This window comes from Adiantum capillus-veneris, chromosome 15 (genome assembly GCF_014529385.1).
Source record: "Adiantum capillus-veneris isolate H3 chromosome 15, ASM1452938v2, whole genome shotgun sequence".
Taxonomy (NCBI): domain Eukaryota; kingdom Viridiplantae; phylum Streptophyta; class Polypodiopsida; order Polypodiales; family Pteridaceae; genus Adiantum; species Adiantum capillus-veneris.
In genome coordinates this window covers 150,236,649-150,256,474 of record NC_140945.1, presented here as the reverse complement: position 1 = coordinate 150,256,474, position 19,826 = coordinate 150,236,649, and the positions used below count along the sequence as shown (strand labels likewise).

Sequence of the window (19,826 nt, the reverse complement as noted above, 5' to 3'; positions counted from 1 at the left end):
TAAAGTTGCCTTGGAGAAGACTCAGGCAAAACAGAAAAAGGCTGCTGATCGTCACCGTCGTGAATTGCTACTATCACCTGGTGATTGGGTTCTTTTAAGGTTCGAAAAGGCAAGGTTAAAGAAGATGAAGGGCAAGGAACGGCTGTTTCCTAAGCTCAGCATGCGTTACTATGGGCCTTTTCAAGTGCTTGACAAGATCAACGATGTGGCTTACAGGCTGAAATTGCCTGATGCATGGAAGATTCATAATGCGTTTCATGTGAGTCTTCTAAGACCCTTCGTGGGTGATGTGCCAGAAGATATGCCAGTTGAGGATCAGCCAGAAGTTGAGGAACTTGATGAGATCCTGGTACCTGAGCAAGTTTTGGCACATAAGGACAGAAAAGTTAAAGGACAAGTTGCAAGACGCTATTTGGTGAAGTTCAAGAACTATCCGCCTATGGATGCAAAGTGGATGGAAGAGCATGAACTGTCAGAGTCACCAAATGTATTGCAGCTTTACCTTGAAGCCTTTGGGTTACAGCCTACTTATGCCCCAGCCCAACGTGTGCAAAGGAGGGGTAATGATAGAGCTAGTACATCAAATGTACATATGAATTCAGTGCCATAGATGGAAATGGCAAAAGTATGAAGGCCTCATTAAGTCATTTGTATCTATGTATGTTACGACCTTTCTTGTGGATACATGCGATGATAAAAGAGTGTTAATAGCACAAGATCATCAGTGGCGTGTATTTATGGTATGCAATCGAGGACGTTTGCGATTTCAAGAGGGGGGTATGTCACGAGGACGTGGCAGTTATTAACCATGTCACAGAGATGTGGCAACTGCTAACCTTGGTTGTTAGTTTCTTTCCAATGGGGTTTATTTTATTTGTTTAAGACCCTCTTCTTGAAGTAGCAAACGGTCGGACATTGTATGGCCAATGTGAACGGTAGATTCACCCGCAGACGGAAAGTGGTCGGCATTGGAATTCGTATGGTAAGAGGATGTCTAGGCTCAGAGCAAGATCATATAGGTCCCCCCGTCGCACTTAGCAAGTTGGTGGATACTAGGAAGTGAACTCAATTAAGGCGTAAAGTCAAGGTGGGACTTCCAACAAAAAGTATCCGACAGTTGGGCCACATTGCATTTTTGGATGCGGTCCCAATGAGGATAGATGGTCAGAAGACCAGTGGGAGCCCAACGGAAGCATGTCCTAAAATTTAGGGAACTGCTATTTTGGGCCGTGAAATGTGTTCGCGTCATTACCTTCGGTATGACTAGGGGAACACTTTATAACTCTGCCGCGAAGTCAACTGACGCGTCGGTTGGGATATTTTTAAGCGGCGAACCCGAAACGGGAAAATGCTTGAAAATGCGCCAAGTGTCACATTTTGGTGAACTTTCCTCTTGCAAAAAAATGGGCGCTGATTTTTATGCTGGGAGAGGCCTCATTTGCAACCTGTCACAGGTTAAGAGCTATGGAGTGCGTTCTTTCCCTCTCATGTACAGTGTGGTGCTAGGAGTGATGCCCTGCACACTACACACTGCTCTCTCTCTCTCCCCTACGTGCAGTTATGTGATGCCCCACAAGAGGGCTACTCATTTGACTGATGTACAGTTGTGTGGGTTCATGCTTTTGTGCTGAGGCAAGAGCCTCCTTGAGCAGGAACAGGGGTAGCTAACTGCTGCTCCAAAGCAGGCACTGGTGAGGGTCATAACCTCACCGTACAGGTGCAAAATCAGCGTTGTGTATGCGTTGTAAATTCACTGTTTTTCAGCCATACGGACGCCAGGATCATTGGGAATCGTGCCCCACTGGCAAAGGACAGTTAGGGGACTGTTTGGGGCTGAAAACAGGGCAAAAACCAGTAAATACAGCGTGCTGAATTTACTGTTTTTGGACAGGAATCAGAGGGTATACGTCAGTGCAAGCGAGTTCCAGCAGGGGAATGGGTTTTGCGCAAGTTTTGGGGCTGTTATGTTGCCGAAATTTGGCCAAATCAAATGGTATCTAGGTGGATACACGTGAAGGATTCCTAGGACCTTACCTTGTAATTTACCCTCCTAAAGAATAAAGAAATACCGAAAGGGGCGCCAATTTTGGGGCCTACAGGTTGTCGGCGTCTGCTCGGAGCATTCTAGCTTCCGAGCTGTGTGTGTGATTAAGTGTTAATTCCCATTACAGGTTCCCTTTGCAAAGTGCTCTGTGTGTGTGTATAAAGTAAAGAATTTCGGGTGAAAGCCAACGCCTACCGCCCTACGGGCCGGTTTCATAAAGTGTCCCTTGTGTTTGTGCGGAGTACTAGATCTGAGCTAAATCTATAAACCACTTCCATTGCACCCAACAACATTGGCTAATGTCTTTGCTCGAGAGAACTCTGTTTTGTGGAACATTTAGTTGTGAGGATGGACTCTCGAGAATTTCGCTTAAATCTTGAAGTTTGCATTGCACTTGAGCCTGATGAGCGCGCGGCGGTGTATGCAGGTGAAACAGCACGCCAGGAAGTGCAGTGTGTGTGCAGAGAGGAGAGGCGAAGGCCAGCAGGAGAGGAAGCGCTAGCAGAAGAGAGAGGGCTCACGTTTTTGGGGAAAACTCAATAAGTGAGTTTTGGGTTTCCCCACTTTTATTATAAGTGACCTTTAAAAAATGTGTCCAGGTTCAATATCAACATGGACAAAGTATAAAAATGTACAAAAAGGGGTTATTTAGGCCTTTAACCCAAGAACCTCCCACTTAAAGGCATAAATGGTGCCTTTAAGCTACGTGACTCCCACCATCTCTATGCATAGATGATGTTGTGCTTTGGGTAAGCACTTAGTGAGAGCATCGGCTGGATTTTGTGATGTATGGACCTTAACCAATGTAATAAGGCCATCCTCAAGAACTTCTCGTATGAAGTGATACCGCACATCAATATGCTTTGTGCGTGCATGAAACATGGCGTTCTTTGCCAGACATATAGCACTCTGGCTATCACAACCAAGCATAGTTGCCTTGGCAGGCAAGCCAAACTCACTGCATAGGCGTGCTAACCAAATAGCTTCTTTGGAAGCCTCAGTGGCTGAAATATATTCAGCCTTTGTCGTAGACAATGCAACAATCTTTTGCAATCTAGAACACCATGAAACAGCACCTCCCGCAAGAGTAAATACATAGCCACTTGTGGATTTCCGTGTATCCACATCACCAGCCATGTCAGAGTCACAAAATCCTTTCAATTCCATTGGTCCTTTACCATAGCAGAGGCATTTGTTTTTAGTCCCTTTCAAGTACCTCATAATGGACTTTACTGCATCCCAATGCAACCTGCATGGATTAGACATAAACCGGCTCACAACTCCCACTGCATGGGCTATGTCAGGCCTAGTAGCAACCATAGCATACATAAGTGCACCACAAGCTGAAGCATAAGGCACACTTTGCATCTCATTGGCTTCTTCCTTTGACTTGGGACAATCAGCCTTGGAGATTTTGACATATGGCTGTAATGGCAGACCAAGAGGCTTTGCTTCAGCCATGTTAAATCTGTCCAGCACCTTTTCAATGTACTTTTCTTGCGACAAATACAATAGGCGCTTGTCTCTTTGCCGTGTAACACGAACTCCAAGTATATGTTCAGCTGCCCCAAGGTCTTTCATTGAAAACGCAGATTTCAGCTGCCCTTTAAGAGCATCAACAGTGCTTCTTTTCTTTGCAGCTATCAACATATCGTCTACATAGAGCACAAGAATGATAGGGCTGCCATCCTCATCACGTTTGGTATACAAACAATGGTCTGCATGGCTTCTTTTGTAACCATGTTTAAGCATGAGGCGATCAAACTTCTTGTACCACTGTCTACATGATTGTTTCAGCCCATACAAGCTTCTATTGAGCATACATACCAAATGTTCCTTGCCAGGGATGACAAAACCCTCGGGTTGCTTCATGTAAAGCTCTTCTTCCACATCACCATGCAAGAAAGCGGTATGTACATCCATTTGGTCCATTTCCAAATCAAGAGCAGCCACAATGGCAAACAATACACGCAAAGTGGTCATCTTCACAACAGGAGAGAACACTTCCTGAAAGTCTATGCCCTTGGTTTGAACATATCCCTTTGCAACAAGCCTTGCCTTATACTTGGGTTTTGCATCAACAATCTTGATTTTATACACCCATTTGTTAGGAATAGCCTTCCTTCCTTTTGGGCAATTCAACCAAATCCCAAGTATGATTAGCAAGCAAAGCTTTAATCTCTTCTTGCATAGCAAGCTCCCACTTGTCGCTGTGCTCACATGTCTTTGCCTCTCTATACGTAAGAGGCTCTCCCTCATCCGTCAACATAATGTAACGCAAAGAGGGGTCATATCGACTCACAGGCCGTCTTTGACGAGTAGACCGCCTCACCCAATGATCCACATTATCCGGCAATGGGTTTACATCAGGTGGCACTACAAAATCATCAACAATGGGCTGCTGTACATCATTTTCAGCATTGTTTCTTGGCTGCAAATGCCCTTCAAGAGCCTCAATTTGCTGTCCAGCATCATCTGGCTCAAACACCACTGGATCATCTACATTTTCAGCCATTTGTGATGCATCCTGAGGGTCCAAAATAGGCCTAACAGGTGGTTGTTCACGCTGAAATTTCACCTTTTTATGGTCATGCTTTGAGGCACAATTGTTTTGAAGCAGCCTTGCCTCATTAAAAACAACATCCGGCTGCGTACAACCCTTTTGAGCTGAGGTAACCAAATCTTGTAACCCATTTCGCCTTCTTCACCATATCCCATGAAGAGGCCTTTAATGGACTTTGCATCTAGTTTACTCCTCAACTCAGGTCTAATATGCACAAAAGCTTCACAACCAAAAAAGCGTAAGTGATCATATGAAGCAGGCTTGCCAGACCAAACCTCGTCAAGGATGTCAACTTTCAAAGACATGTGAGGGGATCGATTGCATATATGCACTGCAGTTTTCAAAGCTTCTCCCCAAAATCCATGAGAGAGATTAGCTGTGGACATCATGCATCTCACCCTCTCACAAAGTGTCCTATTGAATCTTTCAGCCACACCATTAGAAGAGGGGCTGTATGGCACAATAAGCTCCCTCTTAATGCCCAAATTTTCACAAAACTTGTTAAATTCAGCACTTGTGTACTCCCCCCCATTGTCTGTACGCAAGCATTTTAGCTTTCTACCTGTTTGGGTGGTCACAAATGCATGAAATCTCTTAAATGCAGCAAAGGCTTTATCCTTAGACTTAAGCAAGTAAACCCAAATTTTCCTAGAATGATCATCAACAAAGGAGACAAAATAACATGCACCACCCATAGACTTAATAGGCATGCTACATACATCGGAATGTACAAGATCAAGCACACAAGATTTACGAGAGACACCAGAGTAATAAGAACGCTTTACTTGCTTGCCATATTGACATTCATTAGGAAAGTCAAGCTTTGTGCCTTTAGCATCAAGCTTGTTCAAAGTACAAAGCTTAGAAAGGCCCTTTTGGCTCATATGGCCAAGCCTCTTGTGCCACAACTCCATGTGAGAGTTAATTTCAGCTAATGCAATAAACTTGCCCAACACGGCCTTTCGATGCATGCAGTAAAGTGTCCCTTTCTTTGTGCCCTTTACAATCAGCCTTGAGCCTTTAGTCATTTTCCATGACCCTCTCTCAAACAAGATGGTGTAACCATGCATATCCATCTGACCAACAGAAAGTAGACTCTTCTTGATTCTCGGCACATATCTAACATCATGCAAGACAAGCTCATTTGTGCGATCTATGGAGAGATGCACAGTGCCAATACCCTCAATGGAAGATGCATGATTGTTTCCAAGGTATACATGGCTACGATTGCCTGCATCAAAAGTAGAGAAACACTCCTTGATGGGAGTCACATAAAATGAAGCACCGGAATCAACAATCCAAGTCCGGGATAATGCATCATTGACAGTCAACAAAGTATCAATAAGATCACCCTTGGTGATCTGCATGTCCTGTGAATGAACATTTAAAGAGGCATCAAAGTCATAAGCATCATCATCTGACAAAGTGGCACACAAGATGTCCTCTACATCTGATAGCTCCTCAATCACGACACTAGAAGCCACATTGGCCTTCTCTTTGTCCTTTGAGCTATCCTGTGCATTTGTCTTGACTTCCTTCTTCTCTTTCTTTTTGTCTCCGCCATTCTTTTTTCGTTCTAACTTAGCTTTATAGTACCTGCAATCGGGTTTCTTGTGACCTTTCTTGCCACATTGATAGCAAGTCACATCACCCTTGCCTTTGCTGGCATTTCCCCTTTCTTTACTCTTACTCTTACTCCTTTGTGCATAAGCATTCTTCTTTTCTGTCATGCCTCTAACCATGTTGGTAGAGCTGCCTCCCTCTCCACTTGCTTTCCTCTTGATTTCTTCATTCAAGATAGAACCCCTAACACCATCAAAGGTCAAATTGGGGTTATTGGACAATGAAACCACCAAAGTTTCCCATGACTCAGGTAAGGTCATAAGCAAGAAGATAGCTTTCAGCTTATCATCAAAATGGGGCAAGCCAGAATCCTGTAACTGCGACAAAGTACCTGCGAACAATAACAAGTGCTCTGCCGCGCTCTTGGACTCATCTAGTTGCATGCCAACAAGTTTTCGCATCAAGTGTACCTGGTTGACAGGCGTTGTATTTTTATACATTCACTCTAATTTCTCCCACATATCAAAAGCAGTCGTGAGACCTTTCACATCAATGACGGTCTCATCGGTCATGGCCATTTTAATGTATGTAACGACCTTCCTGTTTATGCTAACCCATGCCTCATCCGTCATATTTTGTGGCTTCACCTGTTCAAGTGCCTCTTCGTAATCTTTAAGAAATAGGATTCCTTGAATCCTTGAATCCTATCTTTTCAAAGATCAAAACCTGTACCATCGAACCTCCTAAATCTCGAAGAGATTCTTCACATCCGAAGAAGATGAGGCCATAGTTGCACGAAATAAGAGGGATAATACGCTGAATTTTTGGGCAAAATACGCAAAAATCGGAGTATAGCCTCACGAGATGTGCACTACAGCTCCAAATGGTCACAGGAGCAATTTGGGGCAAAATAGGTCGATTTGGGTACAAAATTCAATTTTTGAAATTTATGCGTAGGAAATTTCAGCGAGCGAATTTGTGCTCGAAAACAACAAATTTAGTTGTTTTTAGTCTCAGAAGACATACATAAGGCTAATACACAGGCTTTAGAAGCATGTAAGCATAAATGCCACAATTTGTAGTATCAAAATTGCATGAAATTGAGCCACAAATGGTCATACATCGACGAAATTTGTCAAATGTGCATAGATTGCATCAATTTGCACTTTCCCCAATGTAATCGCACCATAAAAACACTTGCATAAATCTGCGTAAATATGAAATTTGCTTAAAACACCTGTTAGGGCTTGTTTTTCGGCAATTTCAGTGTTTTCGGGTAGTGGGGACTTAGCAAAAGTATTCCCAAACTTTAATACATCATTTGCAAAACCTATATTTTGCTGTCATAACTTGTAATTTCTTGTTTTTGACCTAATTTTAGTCTATTTTAGGTCAATTTTGGTTGCTTGAACACCTGTTAGGGCTTGTTTTTCGGCAATTTCAGTGTTTTCGGGTAGTGGGGACTTAGCAAAAGTATTCCCAAACTTTAATACATCATTTGCAAAACCTATATTTTGCTGTCATAACTTGTAATTTCTTGTTTTTGACCTAATTTTAGTCTATTTTAGGTCAATTTTGGTTGTTTGGAGCTCTCTAGTGTCGGGGACGAGTCCTTTGGCGACGAAATTGCAAAATCTCGTGTGAAAGTTGACCTTCTTGGCTGAAATTCAGCGTTTGCAGGTTTGTGGGCAAACCCTAATCGGGCTCTGATACCAGTTGATGAGCGCACGGCGGTGTGCGCTGTTAGGAAATAAGACGTAGCTAAATAGATAATTGAGTAGATTACTTAATGGAGAGAGACAGATTTATATACACGAGATATAAGTCCAAATCGGACACTCCAATCCGCCCATGTGTGGCCGTCCTTGAGAAGACAAGTCCGCTTATGAATTCGGCCACCGGCCACCGGCCATTGACTTCCGACCACCGGTCACCGGCCATTGACTTCCGACCACCGGCCATCGGCCATTGACTACTGGCCACCGGCCAACCGACCGGTTGTGGTCCGACCACTTTCTGGCCGCCATCCGGCCATAATATTCCGGCGAAAAAGAGTGATTTTCCTTCACGCACGATGGCTTCTCCTCATAATGGGGGCCTTACAAATGTGCGCTTTTACCACAGAAAATTACAAGGGTAAATCAGGCTCCATACTTAACAATCTTCCACTTGGAGACTGATCTCCAAACCAAACCTGTGACTGCTTTCCATTCTGGCTTCTTATCTTTGAATGCCGATTGAAGATGAGCAAAAGCTCAACTTCTCCTTGTTGACCACCTTTGTAAACATGTCTACAGGATTTTCACTTGTATGCACCTTTTCTAGCTTTAGTTGTCCCTCTTCCAAAAGAGTGCGTATAAAGTGCTATCTCACCTCAATGTGCTTTGTCCTTGAATGAAAGGCTGAGTTCTTCGCAAGAGGGATAGCGCTTTGGCTATCACTGTACAAGACACAATTGTCTTGTTTGAATCCAAGCTCTTCTAAGGATGTGTGAAGCCACATAATTTCTTTGCTTGCCTCCGTCATTGCTACATACTCTGCTTCCGTGGTAGAAAGTGAAACCACTTTCTGCAGCTTTGAAGCCCAGCTTACTGCTATGCCTCCAACCGTGAACACATAGCCAGTAGTGCTCCTTCGAGTATCTTTGTCACCTGCCATATCTGCATCAGCATACCCTGCTAGAAAAATATCAGTTCCTCCAAAATACAAAGCATTTGTTGTTGTCCCTTTTAGATACCTAAGTATCCACTTCACAGCTTGCCAATGCTCTTTACCTGGGTTGTCCATGAAGCTACTCACAACTCCCACTGCATGTGCAATGTCTGGCCTTGTCCAGACCATAGCATACATTAGAGAACCTACCGCTGCAGCATATGGAACTTTAGACATATAGGCTATCTCCTCTTGTGTCTTGGGACACATATCCTTCGTTAGTTTAAAATGACCAGCCAAAGGTGTAGAAACTGGTTTTGCATTTTGCATTGCAAACCTTTCTAGTACCTTCTTGATGTAATCTTCTTGAGATAGCTTTATTGTCTTCTTCGTCCCGTCCCTTGATATTTTCATACCAAGTATCCTCTTTGCAGCACCTAAATCTTTCATTGAAAAAGATTTGGACAGCTCCTCTTTTAGGTCTTTGATGTCCTGCATGTTAGCACTTGCAATCAACATGTCATCAACATACAATATTAGGATGATGAATTTTCCATCTCCCAAATTCTCCGTGTAGACGCAGTGATCCGAGTTGCATCTTGTGAATCCATGATCCAACATCCATCGATCAAATCTTGATGCTTGCTTTAAACCATACAAGCTCTTCTTTAATCTGCAAACCAACCTTACCTTTTACTTCATACCCCTTTGGTTGAAGCATGTAGATTTCCTCCTCTAAGTCACCGTGAGGGAATGCCGTATTTACATCCATTTGCTCGAGATTTAGATCATGAGCAGCCACAAGGCTTAAGACAAGCCTAATTGAGTTCATTTTTACAACAGGAGAAAATATTTCATTGAAGTCAATACCTTTCTTTTGAGAAAAACCTTTTACCACAAGCCTAAACTTGTACCTTTTCTTCCCACCTTCTTCTTCCTTTAGCTTGTACACCCATTTGTTTTGAAGTGCCCGCTTACCTTTAGGCAACTCAACCAACTCCCATGTTTCGTTGCGATGTAGTGAGTCCATCTCCACTTGCATGCTCTTCGTCCATTCTTCTTTGGATTCATGTTGCATAGCTTCTTCATATGATTTCGGCTCTCCAGAATCTGAGATCAAGAGATGGTTGAAGGAAAGAACAAACCTTTCTGGAGGTCTACTTGCTCTTGTAGATCTTCGGGGAATAGGTTGAGGCTCCTCATTTGGTTGACGTTGTTGCACATTGTCACCGTTTGCAGTCCTTGAGTCTTCACCGTCCTCAAGCTCTATGTACTCATCACTTGTTTCTTTTGTTTGTTTTCTTTCCAAGTAATCTTTGTACATATTTTGTTCATTAAAAATTACACCCCTACTCCTTAAGATTTTACCATCTTCAGGATTCCATAGGCGATACCCAAAGTCTCCTTCTCCATAGCCAATGAAGAAACACTTTTTGGACTTTGCATCTAACTTTGATCTTAGGCTTCTATCTATGTGCATGAAAGCCTCACACCCGAACACTTTGAGAAATGCATAATTCACTGGTTTACCTGTCCATGCCTCTTCTGGAACTCCCCCATCCAATGCCGTTGAGGGTGACCGATTGATTAAGTACACAGACGTACTTACAGCTTCCGCCCAAAGCTCAAGCGGTAGGCCTGCATGTAGCCGCATGCTTCGTGCTCGTTCCATGATTGTCCTGTTCATCCTTTCCGAAATCCCATTTTGTTGAGGTGTCCTTGGGGTTGTCCTTTGCCTCCGAATGCCATTGCTAGCACAAAAGCCTTCAAAAGCTTGGCTGCAATATTCACCTCCATTGTCGGATCTGAGGCATTTAACCTTGGTACCTGTTTCATTCTCCACAAAGGCTTTCCACCTCTGAAATATGGAAAATACATCGGATTTATTCTTCATGACATAAACCCATGTTTTTCTAGTCGCATCGTCTATGAATGTTACATAGTACAATGAGCCACCAAGTGATGGTGTACTTGCAAGACCCCAAACATCAGAATGAACCAACTCAAGTTTTTTATTTTTTCTTTCATTTCTTGATTTTTGAAATTTTACCCTCTTTTGTTTACCATAAACACAATCTTCACAGAACTCTAAGTCCACTTCTTTCAAACCTGGTAGAAGCTTCTTTGTTTGAATGATTTGCATTCCTTTGGCACTCATATGCCCAAGTCGGTAGTGCCACACCGCACTGTCAACTTCTGTAGTTGTTGCACAAGCTGAAGGTTGCGTGCTAACAGTACACAAGTAAAGTGTACCGACTTTTTCACCCTTGGCAACCACCAAAGATCCCTTTGAGATCTTCCATCGTTTGTTTCTGAATACAATGTTGTGACCTTCATCGTCCAATTGTCTTGTAGAGATCAAATTTTTGCGAAGAGAAGGAACATGTCTAACATCTTTATGCTTCCATTCATTTCCGTTAGCAGTTTCGACAGAAACTGTACCTTTGCCGACAATCTCACAAGCTTCATCATCTCCCAAGTATACATACCCAAAATTACCTTTGGTGTAGTCTTGGAAATGTTGCTTGTGTGGTGTCGGATGGAATGAAGCCCCGGAATCTACTATCCAGGAATTAGACACATTGTCTAATGAGAGAATTAGAGCATCTTGCTCTACTTTACCTGCCACATTGGCCTCCGATGTTCGCTTGTTGTCTTGAGACTCTGTCACCTTCTTCTTCTTGGACCAGCAATCCTTCTTGACGTGGCTCTTCTTGCCGCAGTTCCAACATTCAAGAACTGACTTTGTGCGTGACTTGCTCCGCCTTGAGCGATCACGACCCTTTTGGTTTTTGAACCTCTCCTTAGGCCTTCCTCTTGTTTTCACTGATAGTGCAGCACTTGATGATTCTCCTGTGCTTCTCCTTCGCATTTCCTCGCTTAGGAGAACACCCACAACATCATCAAACTTAAGAGTATTTGTGCCAAAGATCTAGCCTGGCAATTTTATGAGCCTCTAGAAGGACGTGCATGATTAGGTAGCTTATAGTCGTATACCCTTACTTGCAGAGTTTAGTCACTCAAGCATATAGACATATGAACATTTACTTAAGTCATTTATTAATAATTGACTTTGTGTCACAAGACGGGCACCACGTGCCAATAGAAAAGAACAGACTGAACAGACTTTTAGTACTTCAATAACTATTGAACTGAGAGAGAGAGAGAGAGAGAGACGACACACGACACGGAGTGGTGGAATTCCACCCCAGGGAGTATTTTCTTGGCGCCCCTTTCGGTATTTCTTTATATTGCATCAACACAGTACAAGCCGGTACTCCAGACTTTGCACCTTTTCCAAGAAGCATGCCAGAGAATGAGCCCATGATTTAAAGGCCCTAGGCCCAAAAGCAGTTTACATGAAAAGCCTTCAAAACTCAAAAGCTTATGGTCCAAAAGTAATGCCAAAAAGCTGTCAGCGTAAATCACGGAATTCCGTACAATTGCCACGTCAACAGGGAACGCAAAACGCGAAGCGTCCGTATAGTTGCCACGTCATCAATTTTTACGTAAGTCTTGGTGTGTTTGTGTGTTGGGGGGGGGGGGGGTCTTGCTTTATTTTAATTCCTTTATGTCACTGGTGACTGGGGCCCCATCGGACGGGGTCCCCATAAGTTGGTAGGACTTCTTCTTCTCTTACTTGTTTTTCTTAGGGTTTAGGCCCCTCGGAAGTGATCTGAAAGTTGGCTTTGCTCTTTATTGAATTGACACATTAGCAGTTTGTGACACTTTGACATGACATTTATAAAAGGTAGGTGGGGTAGGGCAAATGGCTAAATAATCTATAAAAGAGTTAATTGGCCTTCAGTTTTTAGGATCATCAGAACCCAGAGTCCACCGGGACATCCAACGCCCACAACAACTCAACACCTAGCGTTTCAACATCTAGCACCTAGTACTATCAGTTTTGAAGGCTTTTGTCGTGAGGAACCTTCACTACTCAATATTCAGCCTAGCATTTTCATATTCAGCACCAGCATTTTCAGCCTTCAACGATTGATGAGCCCTAGTGATTTTGCATTAGCATCACCATATCACTCAGTATTCAGCAATGAGCCATTGTATCAGCATTGTGCAAGTAATCTAAAGCAAGTACTTGCTCTAGCAACAGAGCAAGGGGGACCCTTGAGGGTGGCTGGGACCCGACATGCGGTGTGGTCTCTCTCTCTCTCTCTCTCATTGTGTTCAATTCAGTTTCTCTCAAGCAAAGTAAACCTTGTGTTTGCGCAAAGTACTAGATCTGAGTTAAAATCCTTGAACCCTTCCGTTGCACCTAACATTGGTATTAGAGCTCTGGACGTGCTTCGGCTTCTCGCTCTCAAGGGAAGAATCGAGAATCCAAGAAGAACAAAGAACACAAGGAATCTCTTTCAGTTTAAAAGAAAAAAAAACCTCAAAGAAGTTTCTGGCCTTGATTTGGACTTATTAGCCACTCCCACCCTTAGTCCATTGTGCATCGGGCGTGCACCCGTCTTCATCGCTATGTGTTAGATACCGTGAAGACATAATCTCATCAACATGAACGAAGATTGGCATCGGATACATGAAGATCCAAATCTTGATGCTATCCAAGATCTCAAGATCTGCTTGCCTTGTATTGTCACGTGTGCACTTCACCTACGCTATGTGGACATGTTCTGCCACAGTGTAGCATGATCCAATAGCTTAGAACTGAGCCTTGCACCTTTGTGAGCCTCTTGTAGGACGTGCATGCTCAAGCCGGTCACACTTGCATACCCTCTCTTGCACAAGACAATGTTTCATCATTCATGCTTTTACCTAGTGAACCGCCTCTTATAGGTCATTTATTAATAATTGACTTTTCATTTACCCTTGTTGGAATGTAGGTAGGGCAAATGGCTAAAGGAACTATAAAATGAAGCATGGGACGCTCAATAGAGGCAGATGAATGCAGAGACACAAGGAGGTAGGCACCTGACGGGTAGCACCTCAAGAGCTCTAGGGTTTTCTCTAGGATCAGCCCAGCGTTTTCAGCATTAGAAGACCAGCGTTTTCAGCCCATAAAACCAGCGTTTTCAGATCAGCCCTGAACCTCGTCGTATCGCACCCTTCCCGGTTGCAGATTCTCGTTGCATCGACCATCAGTAGCCAAAGCAGCCTGGGCTTTGTAGATTCAGCCTAGATTAGTTAGCGTTTTTGCATTGCACCTCCGCATGCATTGGCGGTTGCAGATCCTTGCCGCAGTTCCGTCGCAAATTGCAGACCTCTAGCAGAAGTATCTAGCTTTTTCAGATTTCAGCCTCGACACTATCGTCAACGTCGACACGTGTCAGCGTCGACACCATCATCATCGTCGTCACCACCGATGTCGGCATCACTGTCTTCGACGTAGAATCAGTAGTACCCAACATTAAAACCATCAGCATCAGCATCTCCAACATTCAGTCATTGTATGAGCATTTGTGCAAGAATAAAGAAAGTACTTGCTCTTGAAACAGAGGAAGGGGGCCCTTGAGGGTTGGGACCTGACATACCGCGTCGTCTCTGTCTCTCTCTCTCTCTTTCAATTCAGTTCTTTCAAGTGAAGTGAAGTGTCCCTTGTGTTTGTATGCGGAGTACCTGATCCGAGCTAAATCCATAAACACTTCCGTTGCACATTACATGTATGCGGATAAGGAAGGAGTTAAGGAAAGGATCCCTAACCCTCTTCTACATTCGCATGTAGTGTGCATTCAACTCCATTGACATGGGACCATTGGAAATACCTCTGAGCATTCTCACCTTCCATCTTCACCCGCAATGTTTTCACAAAAGACTATTCGTGTGGTAGTACTTACAAGGTAGAGTATACATCAAAGCTAATATTCTGGCTACCTAGTTACTTGTGTAGTCGGTGTTTACATTGCAACAATACATACATCTGCAGTATCCGTATGCTTGGAGGAGTTTTCATTAGTTTATAGAAGCATTCGACATCAGTATAGAAAGTATCCACAGGAAGAAGTTCGGCAATTGTGTCTCACCTTTAACAAGGGGATGTCACGTGTGCATTGCTCTTGAGCCATGTGGACAATCTACTGCCTCAGGTTAGTATGAGTCTCCGTTAGCATAGAATCTAACGAGGCAATTTTGTGAGTCTCTAGAAGGACGTGCATGATGAGGCATGTCATAGTTGCATACCCTCACTTGCACCGTACAATCACTTAAGCATATAGGCATAAGGATAGTCACTTAAGTCCTTTAATAATAAATGACTTTGACATGACACTAATAAAAAGTAGGTAGGGCAATGGCTAGAAAACGTATAAAAGAGTCACTTGGCCTTCGGTTTTTAGGATCGTGAGAACCCAATACCCGTAGGGGCATCCAACGCCCATAGCACCTTAGCCATAACATGTTAACATCTGGTACCATCAGTCTTGAAGACTTTTGTCCCTAAGAACTTTCAATACTGAGTATTCAACGCAGCGTTTTCAGCATTCAACACCAATATTTTCAGCACCTAGAGCAATAGATCAGCCTTAGCAATTTTGCATCAGCATTGTGCAAGTAATCTAAAGCGAGTACTTGCTGTGGCAACAGAGCAAGGGGGCCCTTTAGGGTGGTTGGGACCTGACATGCGGTATCATCTCCCTCTCTCTCTCTCTCTCTCAAGTGAAGTAAAGTAACCTTGTGTTTGTGCGAAGTACTAGATCGGAGTGAAAATCCTTGAACCCTTTTGGTGCACCTTACATTTGAACACTCATCTTTGTCTTGTCTTTAGCGTAGATACCTTGTCCTATGGCGTGGATGCAGCATGCTAGCTGACATGTTATGTGCACTAGACATTAACACTCGGGATCTAGACTGGTCATGGCTTGTTTTGTCGATTTGGTTGTGCTCCCTGTAGCTTACACTTACCTTGTGACCGTATGTGGGTGCGTTAAAAAATAACTTAACCAGATTATACATGTATTTGATCATTGAAAACGACCGTCAGGGAAGGTTTTATAGATTAGACCTAGTAGACTTGTATATATAGGAGACTGTCAATTGACTCTTGAGTAAGAACTTCACATCAAGATATAATTTGTGGTTTGTTATCTTGTATGATGTTATTTGTGATCATTGGATGCATCATGTTTTAATGGATTTTGTCATGTTGATGAGACTATGATTTATCTCTCATGTCATATGAGGTACTTTTCACTGTTCATGATTTATTTTAGTAATCACTGTTTTTCGTAGTTTGAAAATGATGGTATTGAGTCTCGTCTAACATCCATTGTGTAATCTAAAGTTTTTGGAGTTTGTTGTTGTATTATGTAATATTTAGGGTCAATTGAAGCTATGTATCTGTTGTTCAATTCTAATCGTTTAGTGTTGGATGTCTCAAGTGGTCTTACGCTATATTTTATGGCAGTCTAGGTTTGGAGTTTTAACATTTGTGAAGTGATACTCATGAATCTACCACAAATCTCCTAAAGTATTCTAGATTGCTGGCTTTAGGGGGTAAAACCTGCAAATTTTACGTACCTAATAAATTGAACCATTCAGTACTACGTACCTTAGGAACTGAACACTACGAACCTTAGGAACTGAACACTACCAACCATTCAGTACTACGTACCTTCGGAACTGAACCTACGAACCTCTCCACCTTAACAGGCATTGAACATGTGACTTTCTCATTGTTAATTGGAAACTTAAAACGAAGGTGTAAGTCTGGGAATTAAGAGCGAAGTTACACTGAACGTTTATTTTCCTGAACTTTTGAAACTTAATTTGGACTGCATGTAACTCGTAGATTAAACAGGATTTACCTTCTATACGTGGTTTGTGTTTCTCACACAACTCCTTTATGCAGGTGAAAAAGGTTTTGGTTATAAAGGGTCTGTCTTCCATCGAGTTATCAAGGAATTTATGATTCAAGGAGGTGATTTCGAACGTGGTGATGTATGTATATTGTCTTTGATTTCTGCTCTTTTTAAGTTACTGCCATAAAAGAGCCTCATAACTGTCTCTTTCTACATTTAGGGAAGGGGTGGATACAGTGTGTATGGCTCAAAGTTCAAAGATGAAAATTTCAAGTGTGAGATTCCAGGAAACTCTGCTACTTGTCTCAAGCTGCGACTGATTTTTACTCTGGGTCAGCTCAAATATCTGATGTTTTCTTGCCTTCTGCAGTGGTCCATACAGGGCCTGGAATACTCAGCATGGCTAATGCTGGCCCGAATACCAATGGAAGTCAGTTTTTTATCTGTACTGTGAAGGTACTCATATGAATTCTAATGTTTGAAGTTCCAAGGCATTTTGCGGTGTAGTGTTTGCAGGATTTAGCGCATTCAATGATATCCAGGGAAATTTTAAATGGAACACCCTTACCTTACATATGTGCACCGTATAGAAAAATGTATCTAGTTTTGCTCATGAGGTGGTTTGCTGTTGCAGACAAGCTGGTTAGACAATCGGCATGTGGTGTTCGGGCAAGTTTTGGAAGGCATGGATATTGTCAAGAAGATTGAGTCACAGGAGACTGACCGCTCAGACCGACCAAGAAAGAATGTAGTGATTTCTGATTCGGGTGTGCTTGAGTAAACGTCTCTATGCTGCTTAACACTTTAGGGCTCAGTATGGCATCCTCATTGGGCATGGGATGCCAGGAGAGCCTTACGGCTTCAACAATAGGTCACGTTGAGTTATTGCAGGGGTTTTCTGTCCAGGAATAAGATGATTTTGTAGTCCTTATTGACAAAGCTCAGGAGCTTAAGGAAATGCATTGTGCTTCTCTCTCTCTCTCTCTCTCTCTCTCTCTCTCTCACACACACACACACACACACACACACACACACACACACACACACACGTGTGCTGCCATGTACAATGTTTCTTGGAACTCCATAAGTTAGTGGTTGGCTACATTATAATCAAAGCAAATTTATGCTGTCCTACTCTCTGTGCCTCTTATGGCTCGATACCCGGAGTGGAACTGAATTAAAGAGGTCTTTGGTTAGTCGTACAGGTCTACTCTGAGACGGTAGCTTCTTCATTTCTTTGTATCTTTTCTGTGAGTTTATCCTAGCTCGCAATCAGGGCCAGGCGGTTTGTTGAAGGCCAGAAAAATTATAAGACCTTTTGTTGACACACTTCTCATCGTTTACCACGTAAGTCAATACAACATTATGTGTTGTATCATTTTGAAAGAGCAGAGATTATGATTTGAAGGGGGATACCACTTGGGATTTTCCCCATGTTGGAAGGACGACTCTCTGTCACGTGTTCACGCCACTCTGCCATTGTGGATTGCATAGCTGTGGCCTGGACATCTTTTGTTCTGTGCAGGGCTTTGGCTTTCTATAATTAATGTATCGCGAGCTATGGTTTTATTTTGTTTTGATATGAAACTCCTTTAGGCTGTCAGCGTTGTTTAATGCTTCAAATGTGAACTAGGCTTCCACGAGTGATTGCTCATTTAACACAATCTTAATGGATTTTGGTAAATGTCAATTGAGTGATACAGTCAGCAAAAAGGGAGACAGTAGGATCAAGGAATAAACTTGAGGCATAGCGTTCTTTGATATCACTTGTACAAAAGTAGATAAATTGCATTTGCAAGTGTACAGTTTTATAAGTTTGTTCTTGAGGACCAATCTGGCTTGAAACGTATACATTTATTTGGTGGTAGCTTGAGCAAAAAATCGAGTAGAGTCAGTAAGTTGAGTAGTTAGTAACTAGTGTGATAGACACGTCTTCGGAATGTGACGGTGAAAAGGATGATGTAGCAGTCAGAGGGAATTGGTGAGGGTTTGTAGCCTCGTTCACGATGAGGGAGATCTAATCATAAGGCACCCAAACCTATGTCAAATAGAGATGTGCTCTCTTGCTCTTCACTTATTTCTAGGGCCTTGCAATGTGATGGTCAAGACCATCATTTGGATCGTGAAAGAGTGATTTGCTCGTCCAACAACGTCGAGTTGTGCATTGCCTGTGTCATCTGTCCCATCGACCTTTGACCAGACAAACCGATTAGGCTTTTCAACTTCTCTCCTTCCTTGATTGTGAGGTTGTAAAGTTCCATTTGTGTGATCTTCATTTCTGGCATCAGCATTCGAGAGCTTTTTTACTGCTCACAAATCTTGAAAAGAAATAAGAGACCCCATTAAGTAATGTCTAAAATTACCGATTAAATGAAGAAAGGATGGTTCCTCATGCTTGCTCACTTTGACTCGCATTTGGGTGGTTGCACGAAACATCGAAGAAGATGTGTTACTTTGTGGGCACGGGATGAAAGGCTAGGATATGGATGTGTATCGGCAATCTTATGACCTATGCCATATTTTGTAATGGTTGGAATGTATGCTAACTTTTTGGGTCTTGGGGCCATTCAATGAGATTTGATGCCTGCAAGCCAAGATGTGATGATGTTGACAAAATGTGGTTAAATAGGCCATAATTGTAGTGCTCAACATGCTTTGCATGCTTTGTCTTTGTGGTTCATCAATTTGAGTCTGAGCGGCCAAGTTGTGGAAGTTGAAGTTTTGTTGGGGGCCATTTTATGGGTCAGTTTCGTTGCCTTAGTAGGTGTGTCAAGAGGGGTTTTCTTGAGCTTGCCAAGGTTAGCAATGATAGTATGCAACGTACGGAGCTAGCAGGAAGTGACAGAGTGTCAATTAGAGCAGTGAGCATGGAGATATGCTCAGTTGAAGTTGGTGGTTAGCAGAGGTGGCGGGGAATCTGGTGATTTTTACCATTTTGGTTGTTTGTTGACGTTGAGAAGAAGTCGAAGAGTGGCAAGATTATGAAGTTTCGAAGTTGGCAACATAGAGATCCACCTTTGGCTTTGAAGTTCACTGTTTCGAATAGTGCGTAGGAAGAGAAAGGTGGCACTTGAAGATGATTTTTTTGGCGATTTTTATCAACTTTTTGGAGGCCTCGAGGGGCAGTTGAATGAGGAAGTGCTACGTGGTAGGGCGTTAGCCCCACATGGGGAATGCAAGCTCGAGAACGGAGTGTTTATATATTAGGAGGAAGCATAGCCATTTGTATCCGATAGGGAGAGAAAGA

General features: G+C 42.8%; 1 protein-coding gene across 2 annotated transcripts in view; it reads left to right on the top strand.

Moving 5' to 3' along the window:
- LOC147441667 (uncharacterized) overlaps window positions 1-17,550 on the top strand; it is a 66,638-nt gene extending 49,088 nt beyond the window's left edge. For both annotated transcript variants that reach the window (XM_086483225.1, XM_086483226.1), the window contains exons 5-8: window positions 16,630-16,718; window positions 16,800-16,854; window positions 16,950-17,035; window positions 17,214-17,550. In XM_086483225.1, the coding sequence (XP_086339351.1) occupies window positions 16,630-16,718; window positions 16,800-16,854; window positions 16,950-17,035; window positions 17,214-17,360 (377 nt within the window). In that variant the 3' untranslated portion in view covers window positions 17,361-17,550. The remainder of the gene's footprint in view (window positions 1-16,629; window positions 16,719-16,799; window positions 16,855-16,949; window positions 17,036-17,213) is intronic.
- Window positions 17,551-19,826: the final 2,276 nt, after the last annotated feature.